Genomic DNA, 22,013 nt, shown 5'->3' on the forward strand with positions numbered 1-22,013 from the left:
TTGCTCAAATTCCAATACTGGAGCTCAGAATGCTGTTCAGATGTATGATACTGTCAAGTCAGTAGATGAAGACTTTTCAGGACCTTACTATAAAAGATATGTCATAATTTTGTTCTTTAATATGTGCTGTATTTGTCAACATGTTGCAGTGGCACTTGACATTGGTATGAATCCTGCAGTACAGATTTACTTTTTTTTTTTTTTTCCCTCCTCTGCAGTTCAGATGGAGAAAATGGAACAGATGAAAAAAGAAAGGCAGGAAAATCGCCTACTGTGTTGCTGCAGACCCCTACCAGTGAAATGGAATATTTTGATGACCGGAAAAAAGTTGATGTTGCTAGGTAATGTCAGAAATGCTGTTGTCCTGGTTGCGGCAGGGATGGGGTTAATCTCCCCCGGAGCCGGCAGGGGGCAGGTATTCCATACCACATGACCCATGCCCGGGCTATAAGAGGCGCTAGCCGGGGCGAGAAGAGCAGTCGCCACTCGGGGGTGGGCTGCCGCGGTGCGGGTGCGGTCGGTGCGCTTCGCGGCGGTACTGTAATCACGTTTTCGTCTTTTCCTTGTGCTGTTCTGTTAAATTGCATTCTTTTAACCCCCGAGTTTGGCCCTGACGATTTCTTTTTCCACGGCTGTGGGAGTTGTGCGAGCGGCTGCGTGGTTCTTTGTTGCTGGCTGAGGCCAAACCACGACAGCTGTCAATTTTCTTCTAGTCAGATAATTAGAATGGTTACAGCCTACTCAAGCTACGTTGAGTGGCAAGATTTATACAACATCCCAGTTGTGGGTTCGCTTGCACAGTGTGCAAGTAAACGGGAATCTGAGCCATCTTCCAGGGGTTGCTCTGTTACCGACTACAAGCAGTCAGAATAGTGGGAATTCAGACTTTGGGCTGGCTCAGCTTCCCTGTTCCAGGAAAAAAATATATTGCACTGTTTGGTGCCACTGCTAGTTACATCCCTTTCACAGTTAATTTGACAGGCAGTCAAACTGAGCTGCAGTTTGGGTCCTAGGCTGTTCCCAGAACGCTTTTGTGCTGGAATATTGATTGTCCGTGGTAAAGCAATGAAAAAAGTTTTAATTTTGTTCTCTGTGCTGTATATTGCATCAGATGATTGCAATGTCTCTGCAAAAACAGTCATTCTTCCTTTGTTGGGGAACTGGAATGCATTTGAAACCCCTCTAAAAGAAAATTAAATAATACTAACACCCTACTTGGACGGCTTGAATAAAAATTTTGCATCCCTTTCACTTTGTTGACTGAGTAGCCAGTGCAGAAGTCAGCAGTCTACCTGACGCTGTGGTTTTGTTCACGAGGCAGATGTTTAAAAAACATCACTTAATTTCCTGAAGCATCTTTGAGGAGAAGCAAGCTGAAGAAATAGGGGATTACTTTTTTTTGTTGTTGTTGTTGCAAACTCTCCATCCAGTCTTTCCTCTCACAAACAATGTAATTAACTGTGTGCTGGTGAGGGGTTGGCATAAGTTTTTGTAAGGCTCACTGTTCATTTCAATTTGACCTGTACTTCACATAGGCACACAAATACATATACACATGTATTTTAGAGTTTTCTTCTGTGGGGGACCACTTGAGATATGCAGCAAGTCCCCCTGCTATCTAAATAAGTCCTGCTGTACAATCTCCTAAATCCATCTGTATATCCATTGTACTTGTGGGTTCTCTTCCTCTCACCCTTTCACTGGAAATCCTGAACCTCTCAAGTTTAGGAAAGTAAAGAAGACTTATTGTGCAGGATAAGGTGCCATAATGGAAAATTTTGTAGCACCTTTCTTTCCGTATTGAATCTTTAGCACAACATGTTCATCAGGTCATTCAGTGTAGGAGTGCTGTGTTTTGTTTTTCCTTCTGTTCTTCAGTCTGCATCTGAAGGCCTCTAAAAAAAGAGCTACCTTATTTTTGTAGCGTGTTGGTATGCTTCTGTTCTGTGCTAAATAGCGCGCAGGAATAATATTCTTCTCTTCCTGATTTATGAAACACTGTTATCCCACCTCTGTTTCTGTTTTTCTGAACAGTCCATGCCATTAATTTCTCCTATGTAAAACAAAAGTTATTTTCCCAGCCATCCGCAGAGACTTTCCTCTGTACTTGTACTCTAGAGTTGTTAGGGTTTTGGTTGGTTTTCTTTTTCCAATATGAATGGCTAGATCTATACAGGTACAGATTCCTATGCAACTGGCCCTCACAATTCCCTTTCATCTCTTCTAGGTTTGCTTGCTATCTTAATGATATCATTACACTACATTGCACAGTTCATAGCCATCCTCTGACTTGTGCACCTATGTTTCTTCTCTGCTGCACTTTCCAAATCATCTCACATTTTGTAGTACAAGTTGCACTCTCAGCTACTAAGTTTTATCTTACTTTATATTGTATTAGTAAGTTACATGCTTAGCATTGGTATTCGCATGCTGACCAGAAACAAACACAAAGCTAAGCACTGTGATAATTCATTAAGTTGTAAAAATGTCTTAAACTTTTTTTCACTTCCTTACAACTGGGAATTTAGAATATTCCTTCTAAATTCGAAGAAGACTTTCAGTGAGGGCTGGCATGGTTTAAGAATATGACATACTCCTCTTTATCACTACATGATCCGCGATGAATCAGATAATAGTTATTAAAGGATTAATATGTTTCATGGAAAATAACGTCCTGTTGATAACTCACCAAGACTAATGAACTAAGGTCAAGCTTATATGGGATGCCTTTTTAATCCTCAGGACAAAGAGCAGCACAGATAGTCCACTCCTGACAATGGACATCAAGAGTGAGTCCAAGATTGAAAGGAAAAAACGTGCTTCAAATCAGGTAGGGCAGAGGATGGACTTGTTTGTTTATATATACTAAGAGTAAATACAAAACTACCGAGAGAGCCCCCTTGTTTAGCAATATTATAGTTCGTGGTTGTATAAGGACATAGGTTCCTTTTTCATCAGTATGTTAGAGTCTGGGTAAAGCAGCATACAGACTTAATAACTACATAGCAAAAATGAGGATTTATTATAAAAGAAGTGGGTAAAGTAAGAAGGTATTGGGAGAACAGGAAGTGGAATGGGTCGCTTGATTGTAAGAATATCTAATAAGGTATGTGTCTCTGGGTGTGGGGCTTTTTGTTTTTTAGCTGAAGGCAAATGCACACTTTCATAAGCTGTTTCTAGATGTTCCCATTGATGAGCCACTGAAACAAAGTAAGTATTAACCCCCTTGTCATTACTGGCTGTGGACCTAAGATAAAGTTGTTATCTGCCAACTGTGGTGATGTACAAGAGGGACTACCTAAATTTAAAAAAGCTTAAACTCCAGCCGCCTAGAGCCACAAGGCATTAATCTGCATGCAGTGGGTGTTTTTGTTGTAATCTTGCAAAACTTAAATGATCAGATGTGGGACATCTTTGGGAATTGTAGCCTGCTTTGCACTTCCTAGCAGAGTAACCTAGTGCAACGTTATTTTTGATACTGAAGCTTTCTTACTAAAGACACTCCTTAATTGAGACGGCACTGGCCAAGTGGCTAGCTTGAGTTTTTCCTGTTGTTGATGCTTTAAGACCTAAAAACACTGGTAGGATGTTAAAGCAGAAGCTGCTCCCTGAGCATTCACACACCTTTCAAAGAGTTGCACACACGCCACCCGAGTCTTTCCCTGCTGGAACCAGGGTCCGTCCACAGCAGGTGACCCCTGTGTGACACACACACACTGTTGGGTGCACTCCCTCCTTCTTCAGTCTCAACCATCGATTTCCGGCAGCGGAGTCTCAGGTGTCGGATTTTATAAAAATAAGTAATTTAATTGAAAGATACAGCAGCAGGGTCAGCCTGGGCTGGGTGCCTCTAGAGAGGGACCTTGAATGAAGAAACCCCTGGGCAATGACACCCATGCGATCTATACACCCGCCCCTCACCCACTCTTCACACGTCATTTAGTCCAATGTCATTTTTGGTCTGGGGTCTTCTAACACGTCAATGACCCCCATGCGATCTATACACCCGCCCCTCACCCACTCTTCACACGTCATTTAGTCCAATGTCATTTTTGGTCTGGGGTCTTCTAACACCTTCTTGGGTTCTTTTTCCTGTGTCAAGGCCAGACAGCCGTTGACTGCTCTCACCTTGTTGATTTGCAGTCTCTGCTGTTAGTTGTCACCTCCTTATCTTCTGGTTTATGCTTCTTGAGCACCTGTGTTCCCTGGCAGAATGTGGGGAATGGAAAAGTCCCGTACTTAGGGAAAACACTACCAAAACAGTGTGTTATCAACATTTTCCTCATACTAAAAGACTAAACACAGCACTGTACCAGCTGCTAGGAAAATTACTAAGAAAATTAACTCTATTGTGGTGTAAAGGCTGCAGCAAATCTAGCTACTCAAGTTAAGCTAGGCACACGGCATAAATCACACCATATTATAACCCTAAGTGATTTATTCTAATTAAAACTTATATAAGCTAAACAATTAATATCTCTCAACATAGGAGAAGGACTTAAAGATTCTGCTGTTCTCTGTGGTACTTAGTGAAGTCTACATAGATAGTGTATAACAAATGTTTCTTGAAAGGAACACAAGGAAAGCAGTTAATGAGTGAGAAGTGGTTTGCTCAATGGCTATGAAATAAAGGCACTATTACTTTACATGTGTTGTACCTCTCTTGGTCATCTAGTCGAGACAACTGCTATAGATCTAAAAGTTAAAAGCTAAAATCTTTCATTAATCTCTTTACATTTACATAATATAGTTACTTGAAAGCTAGTAAAACAGTTTATAGGAAGCTAAGTGGTACTCTCTCAGGAAGGTTTCTTGGTTTCTGGGAGCCAGTTGCATGTTACTATACCTTTGAGTCTTTGTTTTTCAGACGTTTTGAGTCTAAACTTAGGCTTGTGAAATCTACTGAGCTTGTCATTATTAGTTAAACGTATTGAATATTTCAAGATTTGATAGTGTTTATCAAAAGGTATAAACCTAAACATATTATGGCTTTTAAAAAAGAGCAAAACAAAAGCCAAATTGATTGCAGTTGGCTTGGGTTGTGGTTACCCTAAAGATTATAGAGTATGTATTTGTTTCAGGTTTTACCTGTGCTCTGCAGAAAGAAATTCTGTACCAAGGAAAGTTATTCCTTTCTGAAAACTGGATTTGCTTCCATTCCAAGGTTTTTGGTAAAGACACTAAGGTTAGTAAAAATCTCTATGTACAGAACAGTAATGCTATTCCTTAACAATTTGTTCATCACCAGAAGTTCACGTTATTATGCAAAGCTGGAATACTACTAATACTTCTGAGTACAACCACTGTTCAGAAGTGATGCCTGAAAGTCACTTTAGAACTGCAACACTATTATTATTATTAAAGATCGAGTCTCTCTCTTAAGGACTTTCTGTCTGAAAAAATAGTTGAAAGGAAAGGATCTGACATGCAGTGGTGAGGGTGTTGCCAAGCCCATGTAGCACAAACTGTACAAAAATGTCTTTCTTGGCTTAAGTATGGAAAAGAGGAGGAGGAGGAAAGAAGGCTGAAAAGTATAAGCACTACAAGAATGTAGTTGGGGAACTGGAGGGAACAATCAAGCATATTAAGACAATTAAAGAGGAAGAACTAAAACTGACTTCTGAGTTGAGTGGCAAAGGTCTTTGAGGGATTCTTCTAGCACTCCTTTTCGGCATAAACAGAGGATGGGGAAAGAAAAAACAGTTTGCTAGATTTTTATTTGTGGGCCTACTATGAAAAGCAGAAATGGGACATGAACAATCAGGAAGATCCTAATTTAGAAGATTTACTGTTTCTCGGTGCAGATATGACCCACCTAAGGCTTGGGCCCCTGTGCGGAATGATATCCATACAAATAAAAATAAACCTTTAAAAAAAAAAATGTTCTACTTCTGTTGATTTGGAGCTTTTGGGGTGGTTTTCTTTGTTCACATGAACTCTGCTTTGGTTGTGAGCTTTTATTGGGAAACAGCTCAATTTGCTGCGAAGATTCCTTTGGCTTCTTTCTCGAGTACTTCATTGAACAAAGTTTCTGGTTAGATCCAGGAACTTTGTCTGTGAATTGGGTACTGAAACCAGTTCAGGAGTTGACAGTGTTTTATTTCTCTGATGTCAACCATTTTGACAGAACACCATCTATCTTTGAAAGGGATTTTAAGAAGATGGAATAGGTTTAAAGAACACTTAAAATTATTAACAACCCAGAAGGTCAGTATGAACTATGTGTTGTTATGTTTTACTGCTTGACCCAAGAAACTGAGTTATTACTGATTCCTAGTTAATAGATTCTGTTAGTCATAGGCAGTACATTAATGCAGATGATGTGTGCCATGTGGCACAAACAAGGAAATCAAAATTAACAAATTATTAGGTACTATCATTCATAATTAGTTATCTTGGCAATTAGTTTCATTAAAATTTAAGTGGCTGTACTAGAAGTCTCCTGTTCACCACAAACAAATGTGGCTACTTAAACTGTGGGAGAGCTTTCTAAATTCAAACTAAGCTAAATGTATACAAAAATCTGGTCTACTTGGTAGAGTTCTGCTAGAAAGACCTGAAAAAAGAGACGCAGAATGATAATGGTATAGTACTAAGAAATTATCTTTGTCGACAGGGTTTTAAATGCAGGAATAGAGACGTATTCACGTATGCCGTGAAAAAGGAAAACATATATTACAAGATAGGGTAGAGTAGACAGTATTTGTAAATGTGGCTATAGCGATATCCCAAATTATTCAATTCTGGATCAATGTTTTCAGAAAACATTGCGGAGAAAAGAGTGAAGGGGATAGGCCTGATCATTTACTTCCAGCTGTCTTCCCCTACCCCTGCAACAAACATTTAAAGCCTTGTTCAGTCAATACAGCAGGCACAAGTTTCTAGGAATACCATCAACAAAAGAGCAGGAAAATCAGGGATATAATGAAAAATAATGTAATGGGAGGGAGAAGAAGAAATCAAGCTTAACAGTAAGAGGAACACTCTTAGCAGTCAGATACACTGACAAAGCCACCAAAAAAAAAAAAAAAGAGAACTCTATTGATTAGAACTTGTAAAACAGTTTAAGCTTTGTGATAGTGTTTTATTGTGAGAAACAGCAGGTCTACACACTCTAAATTTTTCAAGATGAATTCTTCTACCTGCAGATTTTTTTTTTATTGAAAAATTTGTTGGAGGGAATAGCCATACAAGTCAGGAGATTTGAGTCTGCAGTGTAAGCACTGTGCATATTCAGAAATAAAAGATTGCTTCTGCAGGATTGAACAGACTTTGAAAGACATCACTGTCTTTCCAGATAGTTCTGTTTTGGCTCTATGTATTGGCCTTGAGTCTTTCCTGGAGCTAAGCATTTTCTTAAGCATTTTAGTTGCTTTCCAAGTTGCCTGCCAGTAAACCTTGTTTCCTGAAATAATTATTACTCCAGATAGAACTAAAGTACTTTGAAGTGATTTTACTATTTTAAGCTAATGCTGGGGTAACGGTGCAGTAAGCAAGTACTTAATCCCACTTAAGTACACGTTAGTCTTGATTACAGTAATGTTATCCATCAAAATAGCATGCAGTAGAATGCCATTAACATCTCTGATCTAAAGTTCTTTGAGGTGAACTGAACCAATTAGAAAATTTCTAAGCACTTCTTTAATCACTAGGATTAGCAGGATTTCTGCTGGAAATTCTTCGGGTTTCTTTTTGTTTTGGTTTGTTGTTTTGGGTTTTTTTAAAGATTCTGTTCTGGCTACCCAAGGATTCCGGATTTTTCCTGCCAAACACACATGGTAGCTGCTCCCTTCTCTCCACTCCCTGAAAAAGCTGTTTTGAAAAGTGTTGCAAAAACTTTGTGATACTATGTCCAGTTTAAGAAGAAATATACAGTTTATTTTAGTTTATATATAGAAAGCATATATATAAACTAATAACTTATATATAACTATATAAAATATATAGTTTAATTACCTTTTTTCAAAAGACATGGCTTCTGAAGCAGGACAAATAGAGTTGACAATTTAAAAAATCAATAGAACAAATTATGACCAGATTTACAGATTCTTAAGCCCAGGGCTGGGACTAAGAATAATTCAAATTATATGCTTTATGTTGGGTTGGTTTTTCCTGCTAACACACTTTTTTGATGAAACTACGTACGGAGTAAAGAAACGTTCTAGCCCATAGATGACAAGCAGATACTTGACTGGCCATGCTTCGGCAGTGGTTGACAATCTTGCACCCAGACTCATGTACGCAAATACATTTTTTGCTACCTGAAACAATCTTTCATTTTATGACTTTGTGTTGCTATCCTGAACAAAAGTTAACAAGGTTTTATGAAACTGCACAGAGATCTTCGGACACTTTTAATCTTGCTTCCAAGTTTCTCAGGTAGTTGTGACAGTGTGTGCCAAAGGAATTTTTAACAGGAGCTGTATCTTAATTATGTGTATCCAAGATTATTGTTTTTGCCTAACTTGCTAAGCTCAAGGCGTTTCAACTGAAAGTCAAACCACATATTGGGTCCTTTGTAATACAGGGTTTACAGAAAAAGTCCATACGGAATATCTGAAGTGAAACATTCTGAAACTTAGCAGTCATTAAGCTAATGCAGTTGGATGTAAACACAAAGCAGGAAGAAAAATTGAGAATTTTTCAATCTAAGTGTAGACAGTCTGGCTGGCACACAGAGGAATCAGTTTAAGTAAGTCAGTGGGTGTGTGGGTATTGGATCTTTCAACGTTACTGAAGGATGAGTTGTTTACTCAGGTGCTTGTTGTGACCAAAGGATCTGTAAGTGGTGAGAAGACTTATGTTCATTCTTCAACAAGCCTCTATTGTCTGATGCATTCTGAAATGTTTTGTTTCTAAACAAAGAAGCCTAGCTTTAAGACTGGTTTGTTCTGCAGATCTACAGTGAACTAAGCTTGTAGTCTTGTAAGAGCTGGAAGGGGTCAGGAAAGAAAGATGCAAACAAAAGCCTGGATTGGCATCTGATAAAACCAGAAGTAAAAATAGTTAAGAAATAGTAATAATCTGAAATCATACCTGTTCCATGTGAAATATTATTAATCAGGGACATAGTGGAGAAATCTTAAAATGAAGAGTGTTGAAGGTCTGGCTTATCACAGTTGGTAGGCTGACTCCTTGTGAAAGTGCATGCAGATTTGTATGTGTGTATTGGGTCCCTAACACTACATTGATCTTGTTTCAGATTAGTATACCTGCACTCTCAGTGACACTTCTAAAGAAAACCAAAACTGCCCTTCTTGTGCCAAATGCTCTGATCATAGCAACAGTCACAGATAGGGTAAGTACTGATAGAAGGCGAAGCTATTATACTTTGCCTGCTTTCTTTTTCATTTTTTTCTACTTTTTTTTTTGATCCCTCCGTACTGGCAGTAATATGAATGATTCTTGAAAGTGCCAAGTAGCCACTTTTAACAGCTATAGGAATTGGTCGCCTGTGGGCATTTAGACTTAGGACCCTGCAGGATATGATTTCTTAGAGGATGATCCTAGCTTCTTCTGCCTCCTCTCTTGTGGCAGGCAAGGACCTTTTTTTTTTTTCCTCTTACTAACTCCCTGTCTTTTTTCTTTGGATCTACAGTAAACAATGCTATGTGAGAACAAAGCTTGGTGAGAAAATAAGAAATGGAATCTCTGGTTGCCACCTGTTTTCTGTAATCTGTCATTCCCCATTCTCCAGGACTGCTGTGTAGTAGCACTGGGGGAACTGAAACACCTGGAAGTGCATTCACAGAGGGTTACCTGCCTTGTTGGCAGCTCTGACAGTGTTCTTTGGTTTACTTGGGTCTTTTACCTGACCAGTGATACCTTAGATACACAAAATACAGTTGCCTACAGTGACACTCAGGAATAGCAATTGCATCAATCGGTAGAAAATGTGATTATCCTAAGAGCAGCTTTAGAAACAACTGGTATTGTGGATGCAGGAGACTGTACAAAAAACAAATTGGTTTTTTTGTTGGGTTTGTTTTGTTGTGTTTTTTTGTTTTGTTCTTTTTTTTAAGGGGTACCTAAAACATGGTATGCAAAGTCTTTTTTAAAAAAGAGCAGATCCAGAGTATGCTCTGGTTCCTGCAGCAGAACATGGTAACTTTTACGTGCCTGTTCTGTGTTCCTTGTGATTAACCTCAGGTCATAGGTGTAGATGGAGTGGAGGTTTTTCCTGCTATACAGAAGTTCTTGAAAAGAGTTACTTCATCAGCAAAACCACCTATCAGCTTTATTTACATAAAAGGAAGCTTGTACTGTATGCCTTTTCTCAAACAGTTTGGGAACTTTTGTTTTTCAGTACATGTTTGTCTCCTTACTCTCCAGAGATACCACCTACAAGCTATTAAAATCTATCTGTAGACATCTTGAGGTGAGTTCTAGTGGGAGTGAAGATGTAAGTGGTTTTGTGTTCATTGTTACTGTTTTTCTGCTTTTAAATGCTAGGTAGTTTCTGAGTGTGTTCCTTCTTAATGTTTCTTTCTGCAGGATACAAGCATGGGCAACAGTCCAAATCCCTCTTCTGCAGAAAACAGCTTCAGGGCTGATCGTCCTTCAGCTCTGCCTTTAGTAAGTGGCTTAGATATATGCTTTTTTGTTGCATGGCACCTTTCATTGCAAGTACTACTTAAAATGTCTGAAGAAAAGAAACTGAAGGAAATCGTTACATCTGTTTCTAAAACTTCCATGAGTTTTTTAACAATACAAAGCAGTGGGAGTGATTGGCATAAGTGTAATTTGATCTGATCACATGCAGTATATACACATGCGTATACGTTGGATATATTCCAAAGTCTGTGTGCTCTATGTATCTCTCTTCAGCAGTCAGGTTTCACGCTCTGTACTGACTTAAAGTTGCTTCTTCCTCTGCCATGAGCAGTTCTTGAAGTGTTTCTAGTTGCAATCCTTCCTCTGTGAACCAGTTCAGACATTTGAAAGACCTGTGTAGCCACATGTGATGACCAGTCTTAATTCTAGTAATGCCTGCCCTGGACTTCTTAGTTTGTCTAGTTTAACAGTCTTTACTTTGCACACAGACTTAAATCTCTTTGCTTAAAGGAAGGCAGAAGATGAGGCTTGAAGTCTGGGGATCATACGGGGCTTATTTTGTTAACTTGATCTCAACATCTTGATATCAGAGATTGTTCGTGGTTAAATAGTTTTAAATCTGTAATTGTTAGTTTGGTTTCTCGAGGGAGGTCAGAGGAAATAAGGTTGTTTAGATTTAGAACAAGGATGAGTTTTCGTGTGACTCTTTCTCCCCATCAGGACTTCAATGAAGACTATTCTGATCTGGATGGAATAGTGCAGCAGCGGAGACAAGAGATGGAAGAGTCCAGCAGCACAGGCTCACAGACCCCAGAGCTGGAATGCTTCCAAGGTGAGTAGGATTGTGGGGCCCCAAGAAAATGGGAATGGTTTAGCTCTCAGTTTTGCTTCTGTAATCCCCTCCTGATGTGGAATCTACATTCTCCACAATCCTGGAGAATTACACGTTTTTTTAAGGTCTTGCTGAAAGCCACAATAGCTGCATTTCTGTTATTATATCCCTTTGCAATCCAGACTCAGACAATGACTTGGTCAGCAGCAGATCTGATTAGTCACTACTGCCTCCAGTTGCTTGTCCATGTACTATCTGCTCCCCACATGCCCCATCAGTTATGCTACAGAGATACAATGCAGGACAGTCTCCTCCTTTCAAAAAAAAAAAGAAAAACAAAGTTTTTAAAGGTAGTTCAAGTCACAGTGTAAGTTCTTCTACTCTATACAAATAACATTCTTTATCATGATGGCTTTTGGTCATGAAAAAAAGTTATTTTTGACATCTGTTTTTGTGGGTTTGTTTTTTAAACCCTTATTTTATTCTTTGCAGTTATTAAGACACTTGAAGATACTGTCCAAAGTTGTTGGTTCTTAACACTACTGTTTGTATTCTTATATAAGTACAATAGAACTTGTTTTCTGTAGCACATGCTGAATGTTCTTAGCAAACCCTAGGGTATTATTTTGCTGTACAATTAATATATATTAACATATTAATGTGTTGTTATGCTGTTATTACTTCAGGTTCCATCTTGACTATAAAAGAATTTGTACAATAAGAAACTTTTGCCATTACTTTTAAATTAAATACTATAATTTTTAATAGCACTTTTCTGTTTTAATTAACTCTTCTTTTTTCCTGTGTTTATTTGTTCACTGGTATGATCTGGGGCTATTTGCTTTCATTGGTCTTTGGTATTTACTGTGTGTGTATTTTTAATTGTTTGGTGGTGTCTGTAAAGCAGTAACTAAATTGTGGTGTCATCACTTGCCACATGAATGCTTCTGAATAATGATTTAACTGTCTGTCTTACTTCCTTACAGCTAATAGCTACTTCAGACCTTTCAATTTTCCTTTTCCACAAGTAAAAAAACAATATCCAGTTAAAGAATCACCCTAGGAAAAGGAATTGAGGGGTGGGGGTGAACATGCCTAACACTTGTGATTCTGTTTCTTGTGCATCATTAGAGCAGTCCAGGGTGTGCAAGTAAGACATGAATAAAACTGAGCATGACTGGGTTTTTCTGTCCCATGTCTTTCAAGACATCATCTGCATTTAAAAAACAGTCAGAAAAGGGAGCTATAATCTCCTTTTTAAAGTAACAATGCAATATCTCCATTTGATATTGCTATTAAAGTCATATGGAATCATTACTCTAGCATATTCAGTCCTTTTGAGAGATGACTTTTGTGTCTGTATAATCTTCTGACTGGAAATACAGTGATAACCTTCAAAGTTGGCATAGGTTGCCATCTTTCAAAGGATCTGGAAATGTAAGTGCAGTGTACATCATGCTCTTCCAGTCCGGGTTCTTCTTTATATTTTGTGATGATGTGGAATTACTGTGGAAACTCTTTAAGGCTACTAAACCAACTGGTGCTTTCTATCTCAGTCCAGATTTTAAAAGCCTCCTCTTCCCCTACTCCTTGACTAATTTAAGCTACCAAAAACTTCCTTTGACTTCATATTTCAGGTTTATTACAAATCTTACTTTTGACAGATTATCATGTCGTTGAGACACAGACTCACTTGAAAGTTTCCAAGGCTGAGGCAAAGTCTGTCCGTTCAGATGCACACAGTAAACGTGGACCTGATGGAAAAGCCCGAAACATTCCTCGAAATGGTAAGGAGTCAAGGGCAGATCTTCAGGTGGAGTAAGTTAAGTTTGCATAGTTATATCAGTTCATATAATTTGGAAGATCTCTTTCTTGTTTATCCCTCTATTTGTATTATCTGTTGCATGCTTCAAAATACTGTTTGTGTGCTGTGGTCTGCTCTGGTCAAAGTAACACTTGTTCTTTTTCTGGCAGGCCATTCTGAAGCCCTCAAGTTCTTCCACAAAGTGAAGTCCCAGAAGCTCCTATCTCTGAACCATATACTTATATTTTACGCATTTCTGTAAGTTAGCAATTAATACCAAGGTTGTCAAAATACTAGGATTTTCTTATATTTACATATATTAATACAATCTAAGATTCACTTGAAAAAAGGAAATTATTGGGAATTGTGGCCTTTATACTTTTCAGAAGAAGAAATGCCAGGGCAAGTTTACTTTACAGGCCTTTTAAAAGCAAAGGGTATTTTGGTTCAGGAAATGTTAAAAGAGTTTAACTACTTGCAAGTTCATTTTACATGTCATTTAGCAAAGCCATATTCAAGGGTGAAATTTTCATAACTGTCTGAATGCCACTGATGGGTATTCCTGAGGTGTTTCTAAGAATGATACTTTTATTATTCAACATATATAAGTAACAATTTAAATGGCTTTTAACATTAAATTTGTCAAGTACCTCTAAAGTTTACATTAACTGGTGTGCCTTATTTTTCTCTCTTTCAGTGTTTGTGTATTAATATTTTCTACCTTCTACATGAGATACAAAATCAGTGTCCTGGAGGAACGCCTTATTTCCATCACATCATTTGAGTCACATATAAAGGAGTAAGATACACTCTGTAAAATTCTGGGGCTTTGAAATCTTTTTCCAGTATCTGTCATGGTCGTCTATTTTCTTCAGAAACCACTGTGATACTGAAGTCCCACAAGGGCACTACAGTGTTCTATTATTCTTATATCTGTGCTAGTCTCGTCTCACACCTTTCTGTTTAAGACTTTTAGTACAAATGTGATATATCACGTATTACTGCCTTGAGAATGTTTCAGATAGCTGTAACTTCAGTGTAAACTGCTGAAGTGAGAAGGTCCTTTCAAAAGCAATGATACTATTGAAAAGGTATAACTTCTGTCTTCAGTCTTAATGTTATTTGATTAGCCTAAGATGACAGAAGGTACTTCGTAGTCTTTGGGCTAATATATCTGACTTGATTGTATGTTTTCTAAACCTTCAGGCTGCCTAATACTCTCTTTAGAAGCTACTATACTGTCTTGCTAAAATGAAAAAAAAAAATTAAAACCAAAACCAACAAACCACAAAACCAAAACAAAACACACAAAAAAATCCAGACACACCAAGGGAAAGTTCTTTGTGTATTTGAAGAGGAAATAGGGAAAGGAGCCATAGTTCCCTAGATAGTTCCATTCGGTAGGTGAAGTGGTGGATGCCATCTGCCCCTGCATATTTTATTTTTTTTTTTTAATCTCTGTGTTGCATGGATAGGAAATATGCAACTATCAAATGGAGAAGCAGTGCAGGGGCATACACCACAGCAGTAAGCCACTGTTAGTTGTATCAGCTTCCTGTTCCTCTCTTAGGACAGAAGGCAATTAACTGGATACTGCTAAGAGTACTAAACAGTTTATTCAGCATTAAATTTTGCATTAACTCCTCCCCTTCTTATAACTGGGTTTTTTTCTGAGCTGCTCTGAAAAACATAGCTTCAAAAGTCATTTGTAAATCTCAGTGCAAAACCAGCAGCCATATGCAGCATGAGTGGGAATGCTGACAGCTGGAGAAGCACCACCTGAAAAACAGAGGGGGAAAATACGGTTCAAGACAGAGCTGTACCCAGGCTGGGTGGAACTGTCTGCAAAGTGTTTCAAACCTGTAGCAAGCTCTTGAATAAGTGTGCTTGTTAACTCAGCTTTCTTTGATGATCCATCCATTACAAACAGGTCACTCTGACAATGCACTTGTGGTCATGTTGAACAATGACTGTGCTGCTTAGGATCCAACTGCTCTCAGCTGTCTTCTGTGGAAAACCGTAGGACTTGTATGCATCTGTCAGATGACAGAGCTAGGTTCTTGGTAAAAATGGAATAGGAAGGAAATGCTTCTTTATCTTAAACAAGCTTGCATTTATATTTTGCCAGTAATGCAAGGAGGGGGTAAATCTGCCTCTAATAGTATGCATTGTCAAAAGCCATTTTCCCAAGTTTGGCATGTTTTTATTAGCAGGACGCTGTGTCCCTCTTCTCACTCTTACGTGAGAAAGTCCTGTTTTCTGTTGTTCTGATCCCAAACAGTACAAGATACAGGATGATGTATTCGCTTCTACAGAGTCAAGGGGTTGGACTTCTTGATTTCCTCAGTCACAGGACATGGAACTTACGCAACTTGTCAACTTATTTCCAGTGTAAATAGCTGTAAAGTTTTCCATCCAACTTCTGGAGAATGAGACCACATAAAGAATGTAGTCGAGAGTACAGAAGTGACTTAGGCTTTTGTTTCTGTAAACAAGTACAGTTCACAATGTCACCACTGTATCCCCATCTACATGTATCTCTCAGTTCTGTTTTCTTCTTTTTCACTTCTGTCACACTTAACTTCTTCGTTCTGTTTGACAGACATCCAGTGCGCCAAGGTTTGGGATCTCACCTGCAAGTTAATGCCGATGCGCTTTGTGATGAGTTAACTGCTAATCTTATAAAACTGGAAAAGGTAACTTCCTATGATATAATACAAATGCCGATACACTAATCATGTTCTTGCTGAATATCTATAGTCTGTGATTTTGAAAAGTGCAAAGCTACCCCCCAATTTGATACCAGAAGCTGGCATGATTTTTCTAGACAAAGGATTGGATTTTGGACTATAAATTAGCCCGAGCACAAGCATTGGTAGGTAAAAATGTTTTGCCTTAAGCTGAGGCTTACAGCCAGGAATACTAATACACAGGACACTTCAGTGGTGATTACAGCATGTAATGATCTCAAATATTTTTTTTTGTCCATTAATGCTAAGGATTCTGAATTTACCCTGTATTACTATTTGATGAACTTTTCTGTCTGGGGCTTTTTTTTGAGTTTTGTTTTTTTGATTAAGAAAAACAATGCTGACTTTCATATGTAGTCAGCCTCTTCATATGAAGTGGCCGGAATCTGCCTGTTTCACTTTAATAAAACAAATGCTGCTGGAGCAGTTGTGTAATTCCCTATACTTGACCTTTACTTTTTACCATTCTCTAAATACAGAACTAAATGCACTTGCTGACTTAAATTGGAAACCTCTGCAAAACAAGAGTGGGTATGCAGACTTTATTTCCACTTTAGGTGCTGTGGTGGGCTAACCTTGGCCAGCAGTCAGATGCCCACCCAGCTGCTCTCTGACTCCCTCTTCCTAGCAGCGCAGGGGGAGAAAACAGGAGGAGAAGGCTCGTGGGTCAAGATAAAGGCAGGGAGATTGCATACCATTTGCATTGCAGGCAAAACAGAACCGACTTGGGGAAAATCAATTTAAGATAGTGCCAGTTAAAACAGATTTGGGTAGTGACAAAGACAGATAAATGATAGAACAACACCTTTCCTCCCCTCTGTCCCAGGCTCAACTTCACTCCTTTGCTCCCGATTCCTCACCCCACTCCGAGCCCCCCTAGTGGGGCTGATGGGGGTTTCAGTAGTTTTTTTTTTTTTTCTCTGCTGCTTCTTTCTTCCCATTTTTCCCTTGCTGCAGTCTGGGCTCCTCCAAGGGTTCCTGTTCTTCAGGAAATAACCGCCTGCTCTGGCGTGGGTTCCCCATGGGCTGCAGTGTGGACACTCTCTACCATGGAGCTCCTCCTCCTCCTCCTTCTCAGACCTTGGTGTTCCTTCTGTTGTTTCTCACCCTCTTACTCTCCTCTTCTCTCTGTTTGGTGTTTTTCCCCTCTCTTAAATACACTTTTCCAGAGGCTCCACCACCATCTTGGCTGAGGGGCTCATCTGTGCCCTGCTGTGGGTCCATTGGAGGCTGCTGGAAGAGCTTTGTCTGGCATGGGGCAGGCCCTGGCCTCTTCCCACAGCAGCTGCCCCTGCAGCCCCCCTGTCCTGCCCTCAAACCTTGACAACTACACCCACTGCAGGTGAATGAAATGGAACACATACACTGGCCAAGCATGGGAAAAATATTAGTGGAGCAAAACCAAAAGTTACTTGAATTCCTGTGTGCTTAAGTCACATGGGATATTTTTGCCTCTGTTTCTAAAACAGAGTGCATGCCGAAGTCTTTCAACACCTTTTTTTCCCAAACTAACTTTCTCAAATAGCATAAAGATAAGATCACATAATACTGCTGGTTACCTGTATGGCATAGGTTTTACAAAGACTGCCAAAAAGAGGTTTCTTCCCCCCACATCTCCACCCCCTTGGCTGTGGAAGTCTAGAGTAATATTGCTGGCACAACCCCTCTGTATGCTCTGGGTAATAACAATGTGAATACAAGGGGAAAATGCTTACCAGATGATTACCAGATACAATCTTTAGCCAAATTGGGTCACTTAAGAGGTTACTGCTTTCCAGCTGTCTGGGACAGGCTGGCAAGATGGGTCATGGGAGACCTCACTTCATTCCAGTGGGAAGCCAGCCAGCCCTTTGCAGCAAGGCACTTTCCCACTCCCTTATATAGTCTCTGCTTGGAGACACAGTAAAAGGCAGCTGGATGGTTGGATCATTCAGCTATTCCCAGAGAAGTGACCCTGAATTAGTCCTGAATTAGAATCTTAAGTCATGTGCTTTTTTCAGTTAGTGTCTACAGGATTGGACCCTTAAAGTCTTACCTTGTATTTGCCAAATACTTAGGGCACAATCAACTGCTGTGCATACAAGCTAAATGAGTATTGCCTGTCGCTGCATGTTGCCACATCTCAGTCCTCTCTAATCTAGATGGGCAGTGGTTAGAACAGGTTGTTTGACCCTACTCTTGTACTGCAAAACTGGTATAAATCTAATAGTTTTATGTTCTCTGAGCAAAGTTACTGCAGTTGCTTAACTGTTTCGTGTGCCTTAGTGAAAAGTGCCAGTAACTGGTTGCAGCAGCAAAGGTAGCATAAAAGTTCCAGTGTAACTTGTTGTCTCTTCCCCCGCTTCTTGTGTGACTGCAGCTTTGTAAACTAGAGCACAGAAATTATCTAGGTTAAAAACTAAAAATTACTCTCCATGTAAAAAATGTTCAGTGCAAGAGTATGCTGCAGTGACTTTTTCGGTGTGACCTCATGATTTTTACAAGCTGTGCTTCATACTTGGAGCCAAGGAATTTCCATGGCTTAGCAGAATTTTGCTTTGTCATTTAAGCGTATTTAACAGGTTGTTAAAATGCACTGTGTCTATCAGAGGATAAAGTGTTAAACTGGGGGAGGGAAAACATCACCTAATGTTACTCACTCCCTTACTTTAATGGAGCTTGTTAAAAGGAAAGTCCTGTGTATACATTAAATCAGTCTTATAAAATTAGGCAGTTCTTACTGTTTTCCTTTCCCCAAAAAGCCCCTCTTGAAGAAGGTGAGCATCTGGGTTAGAAATCATGAGGTATAAATGGTATCCTTGAACAGGAAGTACAATACTCCTCAAATTAAAGTCTGAAAGTAGGTGTGACTAAACCTTCTGTAGCCAGTGACTGCTAGTTACTAAGACAGAGAGAACATGTGTGCCAGGGGATGTGACCTACTATATTCCCCTCTTTCTGCTTTTAAGAACAAGGAGATGAAAGGTGTATAAATGGGCTGTGTAAAATAGGTCTGCGCAAATCATCTTTGATGCGACTGGCTGGCATTGCCTTCAGTATAACGATGGGAAGATAACTCATGGTCAATACACTGAATCTGGCAAATGGGACATGTCTGCTAATGCTTAGAAGATCTTATTTTACTGCCCATGCGTCATAGCTGGCTGTGTAGCTGATGCTGTTACAAAACTATTTTAATTATCCACTTAAACCTGAGAGCTGCGACTTCGAAGTTTGAGGCTTTTATTGGGTTTTGATCAAGTTGAAAATAACTCGGTTTCTTGTCCCTTTCTTTCTAGCTCTAGGTTTTTTTCTATCTTATTTTCTCATACCTAATGAAGGAGAAAGTCTATAGGAGGAAATTGCAGGAGATTCTCATAATATGGAAGCTGGGTGTGCTGCTGGCTGACTATATCCAGATGTTTCCTTTAACTCTAGTGCAGGAAGCATTTAACATGAATACCATTGGTATGAATAGTTGTGACAGAATTAACATGCACACAGGGAGTATATCGAAGAGTATGTCTTCCTTTTATTTTTTATTTTTTTAAATGCAGTATAACACTTCCTGCCCACCAATTATTTTTCTCTCTTTTTCTAAGATACAGAACAACTTACAAAAACTACTTGAAGATGGTGACTGAAACGTTGATGTTCTTGGACTGCTTCAGACCTCATTCTTCTCTCTTGACAAACAGTTCCAAAGGAGCTCTGCTGGCCAGAGTTCAAGCTTCTTCGTTTTCAGTCCAAGCCAAGCTTGAACTACTGTAAAGCTCATGTCATAATGCAGAAAGTCAGTTTATTCTTGAGCATGTATCTATATGTTTTGAAAATAAGGGGATTTTTCTTTGTCTGTTGTGTGTGAATTAATGGATTTTATAGCTTGCTTGATTTTAGACTTGCTTACACCAGTGCAAACCTAGCGCAACTCCTTTTACCTCAACATTTGCTTTCTGCCTTTTGTCATAGAAGTGTAAATGGGAAGAATTTCAGCCATGACTCATGTGCTGAAGTGTTGTGTGAATGACCTGATGTCCGTCTCAGCTACGGTTATGGATCGGTGCTGTGCTCTTCATTTTTACTTCTTTGTGCCCTGGCATCCCAAAGATCAGCAAACAGACACCTCTGGATTTGTTCATGTGAAGTTCTGAATGTTCAAGATCTGCTCAGTTCTCAGGTGCTGTAAAAGGGCTCAATTCCACTTTCTGTGGCACTGCATCACCACTGAGGGTAAGGTCTGTTTCTGCTGCACATCCAGTTTCCATTGAAGTCAAGCTTGAAATATGTATGGACTTGCCAACTTACAATCAAGTTGCTTATGAATAGCAGTATGGGTGTGACACATCTGCACAACTTAGAAAAAACTGCTACATTTTTGGTCCACTCATACAGTCTCTGTCTATTAAGTTAATCAGTGTGAAGACCCTCAGTCAGCTTTCCTTGGGTTTGCGTGGGGTTTTGGTTGGCTGAGCAAGTGCAATTTGTGCTCCAGTCAGTGGAAATCTAATCTCAGTGTGTGACTCCAGGGACCAGATCTTTCCACATAATAGGAACTGGCGAATTAATGATGCAGCAATACAAACAGTCAGTAGAGTGAATGAAAAAGTGGACACCTGCTTTGTTATACTATTTTTTTTCACAGTGCCTAAGATGTGATAACTGGGGATTTTTAGCTTTCTGATTTACCAAGCAGGCTGGTTAGTTTTTAAAATGCAATATTTAGGATAATAACAACTAGTATCTGTAAAGTAACAGTATTGTTTATAATATGCTATGCATTTTATAACCATTTCTGTGAAATGTACCTACTTTGTTTAAATAAACTTTTTTGAAACAAGCAACTTGGCGCTATAATCTGGATCAACCCAATTCCATCCACCAGTTTTAGTCAAACATGATACGCATGATCTGAGTACACTCATATCTCACAGTACAAAGCTTGTGAAAAACCCTGTACCAAACACAAAGGGTTAGGAACTGCATGCTGCTGTTGTGCTTCCTCTTATGTGGCTGTACTCAAGGTCTTCCCAGACTGTAGCAACAGAACAGTAGGAGCTAATTTGGCCCCCAAAGTTTGGAGGAAACTTTGATAGTTTTCTCAAGTGATTCCTCCTTGAAGGATATTAGATGAGTATTGTAATGTTGAGGCAGCTTAATGTTGAGGCTCTCTAACATGCCTGCCTGGCTCAAGATTCATGTGTGAGCATGGTCCATCAGAAATCTGTGAGATCTGACTGTTCTGCCTATTGCAGCCTCTGCTTTTCCTTCCTCAGCTCTCGTGAGATTATTGGAATTCTTAGTTTCAGAAGGAAACTATTGAAATAAGTTATTTTTTCTTCTTTTTCCATCCTTTTTCCTACTCTCTTATTTTTTCCACAGTTACACAGCTTATGCAATGTTTTGAACTCCAACCTCATTCTCTCCCTTCTCTACTTCCCTTTAATTCTGTATGGATAACAGAAGTCTGTAGTTCTGTTTGCGGTTTAAAAATCGATGACACAAGTCACTTTTATCAAAGGTGAAACTTGATTATACTCACCTGCTGACCTGTGTTAGCCTGTTACCCTATTACATCAGCAAAGATGTGCTTTGCTATAGGGAAACAAGGGAAGAGAGAATATTTGGCATGTGCCTTATATAAAGCAGGTACATAAAGCTAACCCCTTATCATTAGCCATAAGCGAACAAAATAATAACCGGAGTGAATGAGTAATCAGAGGTGGATGCGTGCCCTTTAGCCCATTGCGGCAGCGTGCCAGGGGAGGCGAGTCTGGACAAAGGTGTCTCAGTGCCTTTCAAATGGAGGAGAGGCAAATTACGCTCCAAATAAAGAAGTGGCGCTTAGTGCTTGTGACGCTATGGTCACATCAGCTCACTGACGCAATTCACTCTGTCCATCTCATCTCTTCTCTTTGGTTGCTACCCTCACTCCTTTTCCTAGAGGGAGGAGGAGGATGTAACGAGGCCGTGATACTCTTCAGAAGTCAGTGCACAGCTGGGCAGCGTGTAGTTCTGCAGTACTTCCAAACTTGGGGGACAGAACACACGCATGACCCTGCGGGGGCAAAGTTTAGAAGTGTCAGTGGAGTGGTTT

At 39.5% G+C, this 22,013-nt stretch overlaps 1 protein-coding gene across 1 annotated transcript in view; it reads left to right on the top strand.

The window, feature by feature from the left end:
• Positions 1 to 19,563, top strand: part of GRAMD3 (GRAM domain containing 3) — a 44,760-nt gene extending 25,197 nt beyond the window's left edge. Inside the window, exons 2-14 of the mRNA XM_009893803.1 lie at positions 219 to 341; positions 2,743 to 2,830; positions 3,144 to 3,210; positions 5,082 to 5,185; positions 9,203 to 9,298; positions 10,307 to 10,378; positions 10,495 to 10,575; positions 11,275 to 11,386; positions 13,051 to 13,173; positions 13,361 to 13,448; positions 13,888 to 13,989; positions 15,793 to 15,886; positions 19,522 to 19,563. Of these exons, the coding sequence (XP_009892105.1) occupies positions 219 to 341; positions 2,743 to 2,830; positions 3,144 to 3,210; positions 5,082 to 5,185; positions 9,203 to 9,298; positions 10,307 to 10,378; positions 10,495 to 10,575; positions 11,275 to 11,386; positions 13,051 to 13,173; positions 13,361 to 13,448; positions 13,888 to 13,989; positions 15,793 to 15,886; positions 19,522 to 19,563 (1,192 nt within the window). The remainder of the gene's footprint in view (positions 1 to 218; positions 342 to 2,742; positions 2,831 to 3,143; positions 3,211 to 5,081; positions 5,186 to 9,202; positions 9,299 to 10,306; positions 10,379 to 10,494; positions 10,576 to 11,274; positions 11,387 to 13,050; positions 13,174 to 13,360; positions 13,449 to 13,887; positions 13,990 to 15,792; positions 15,887 to 19,521) is intronic.
• Positions 19,564 to 22,013: the final 2,450 nt, after the last annotated feature.

The sequence above is a fragment of the Charadrius vociferus genome, unplaced genomic scaffold (genome assembly GCF_000708025.1).
Source record: "Charadrius vociferus isolate BGI_N301 unplaced genomic scaffold, ASM70802v2 scaffold158, whole genome shotgun sequence".
NCBI lineage: Eukaryota > Metazoa > Chordata > Aves > Charadriiformes > Charadriidae > Charadrius > Charadrius vociferus.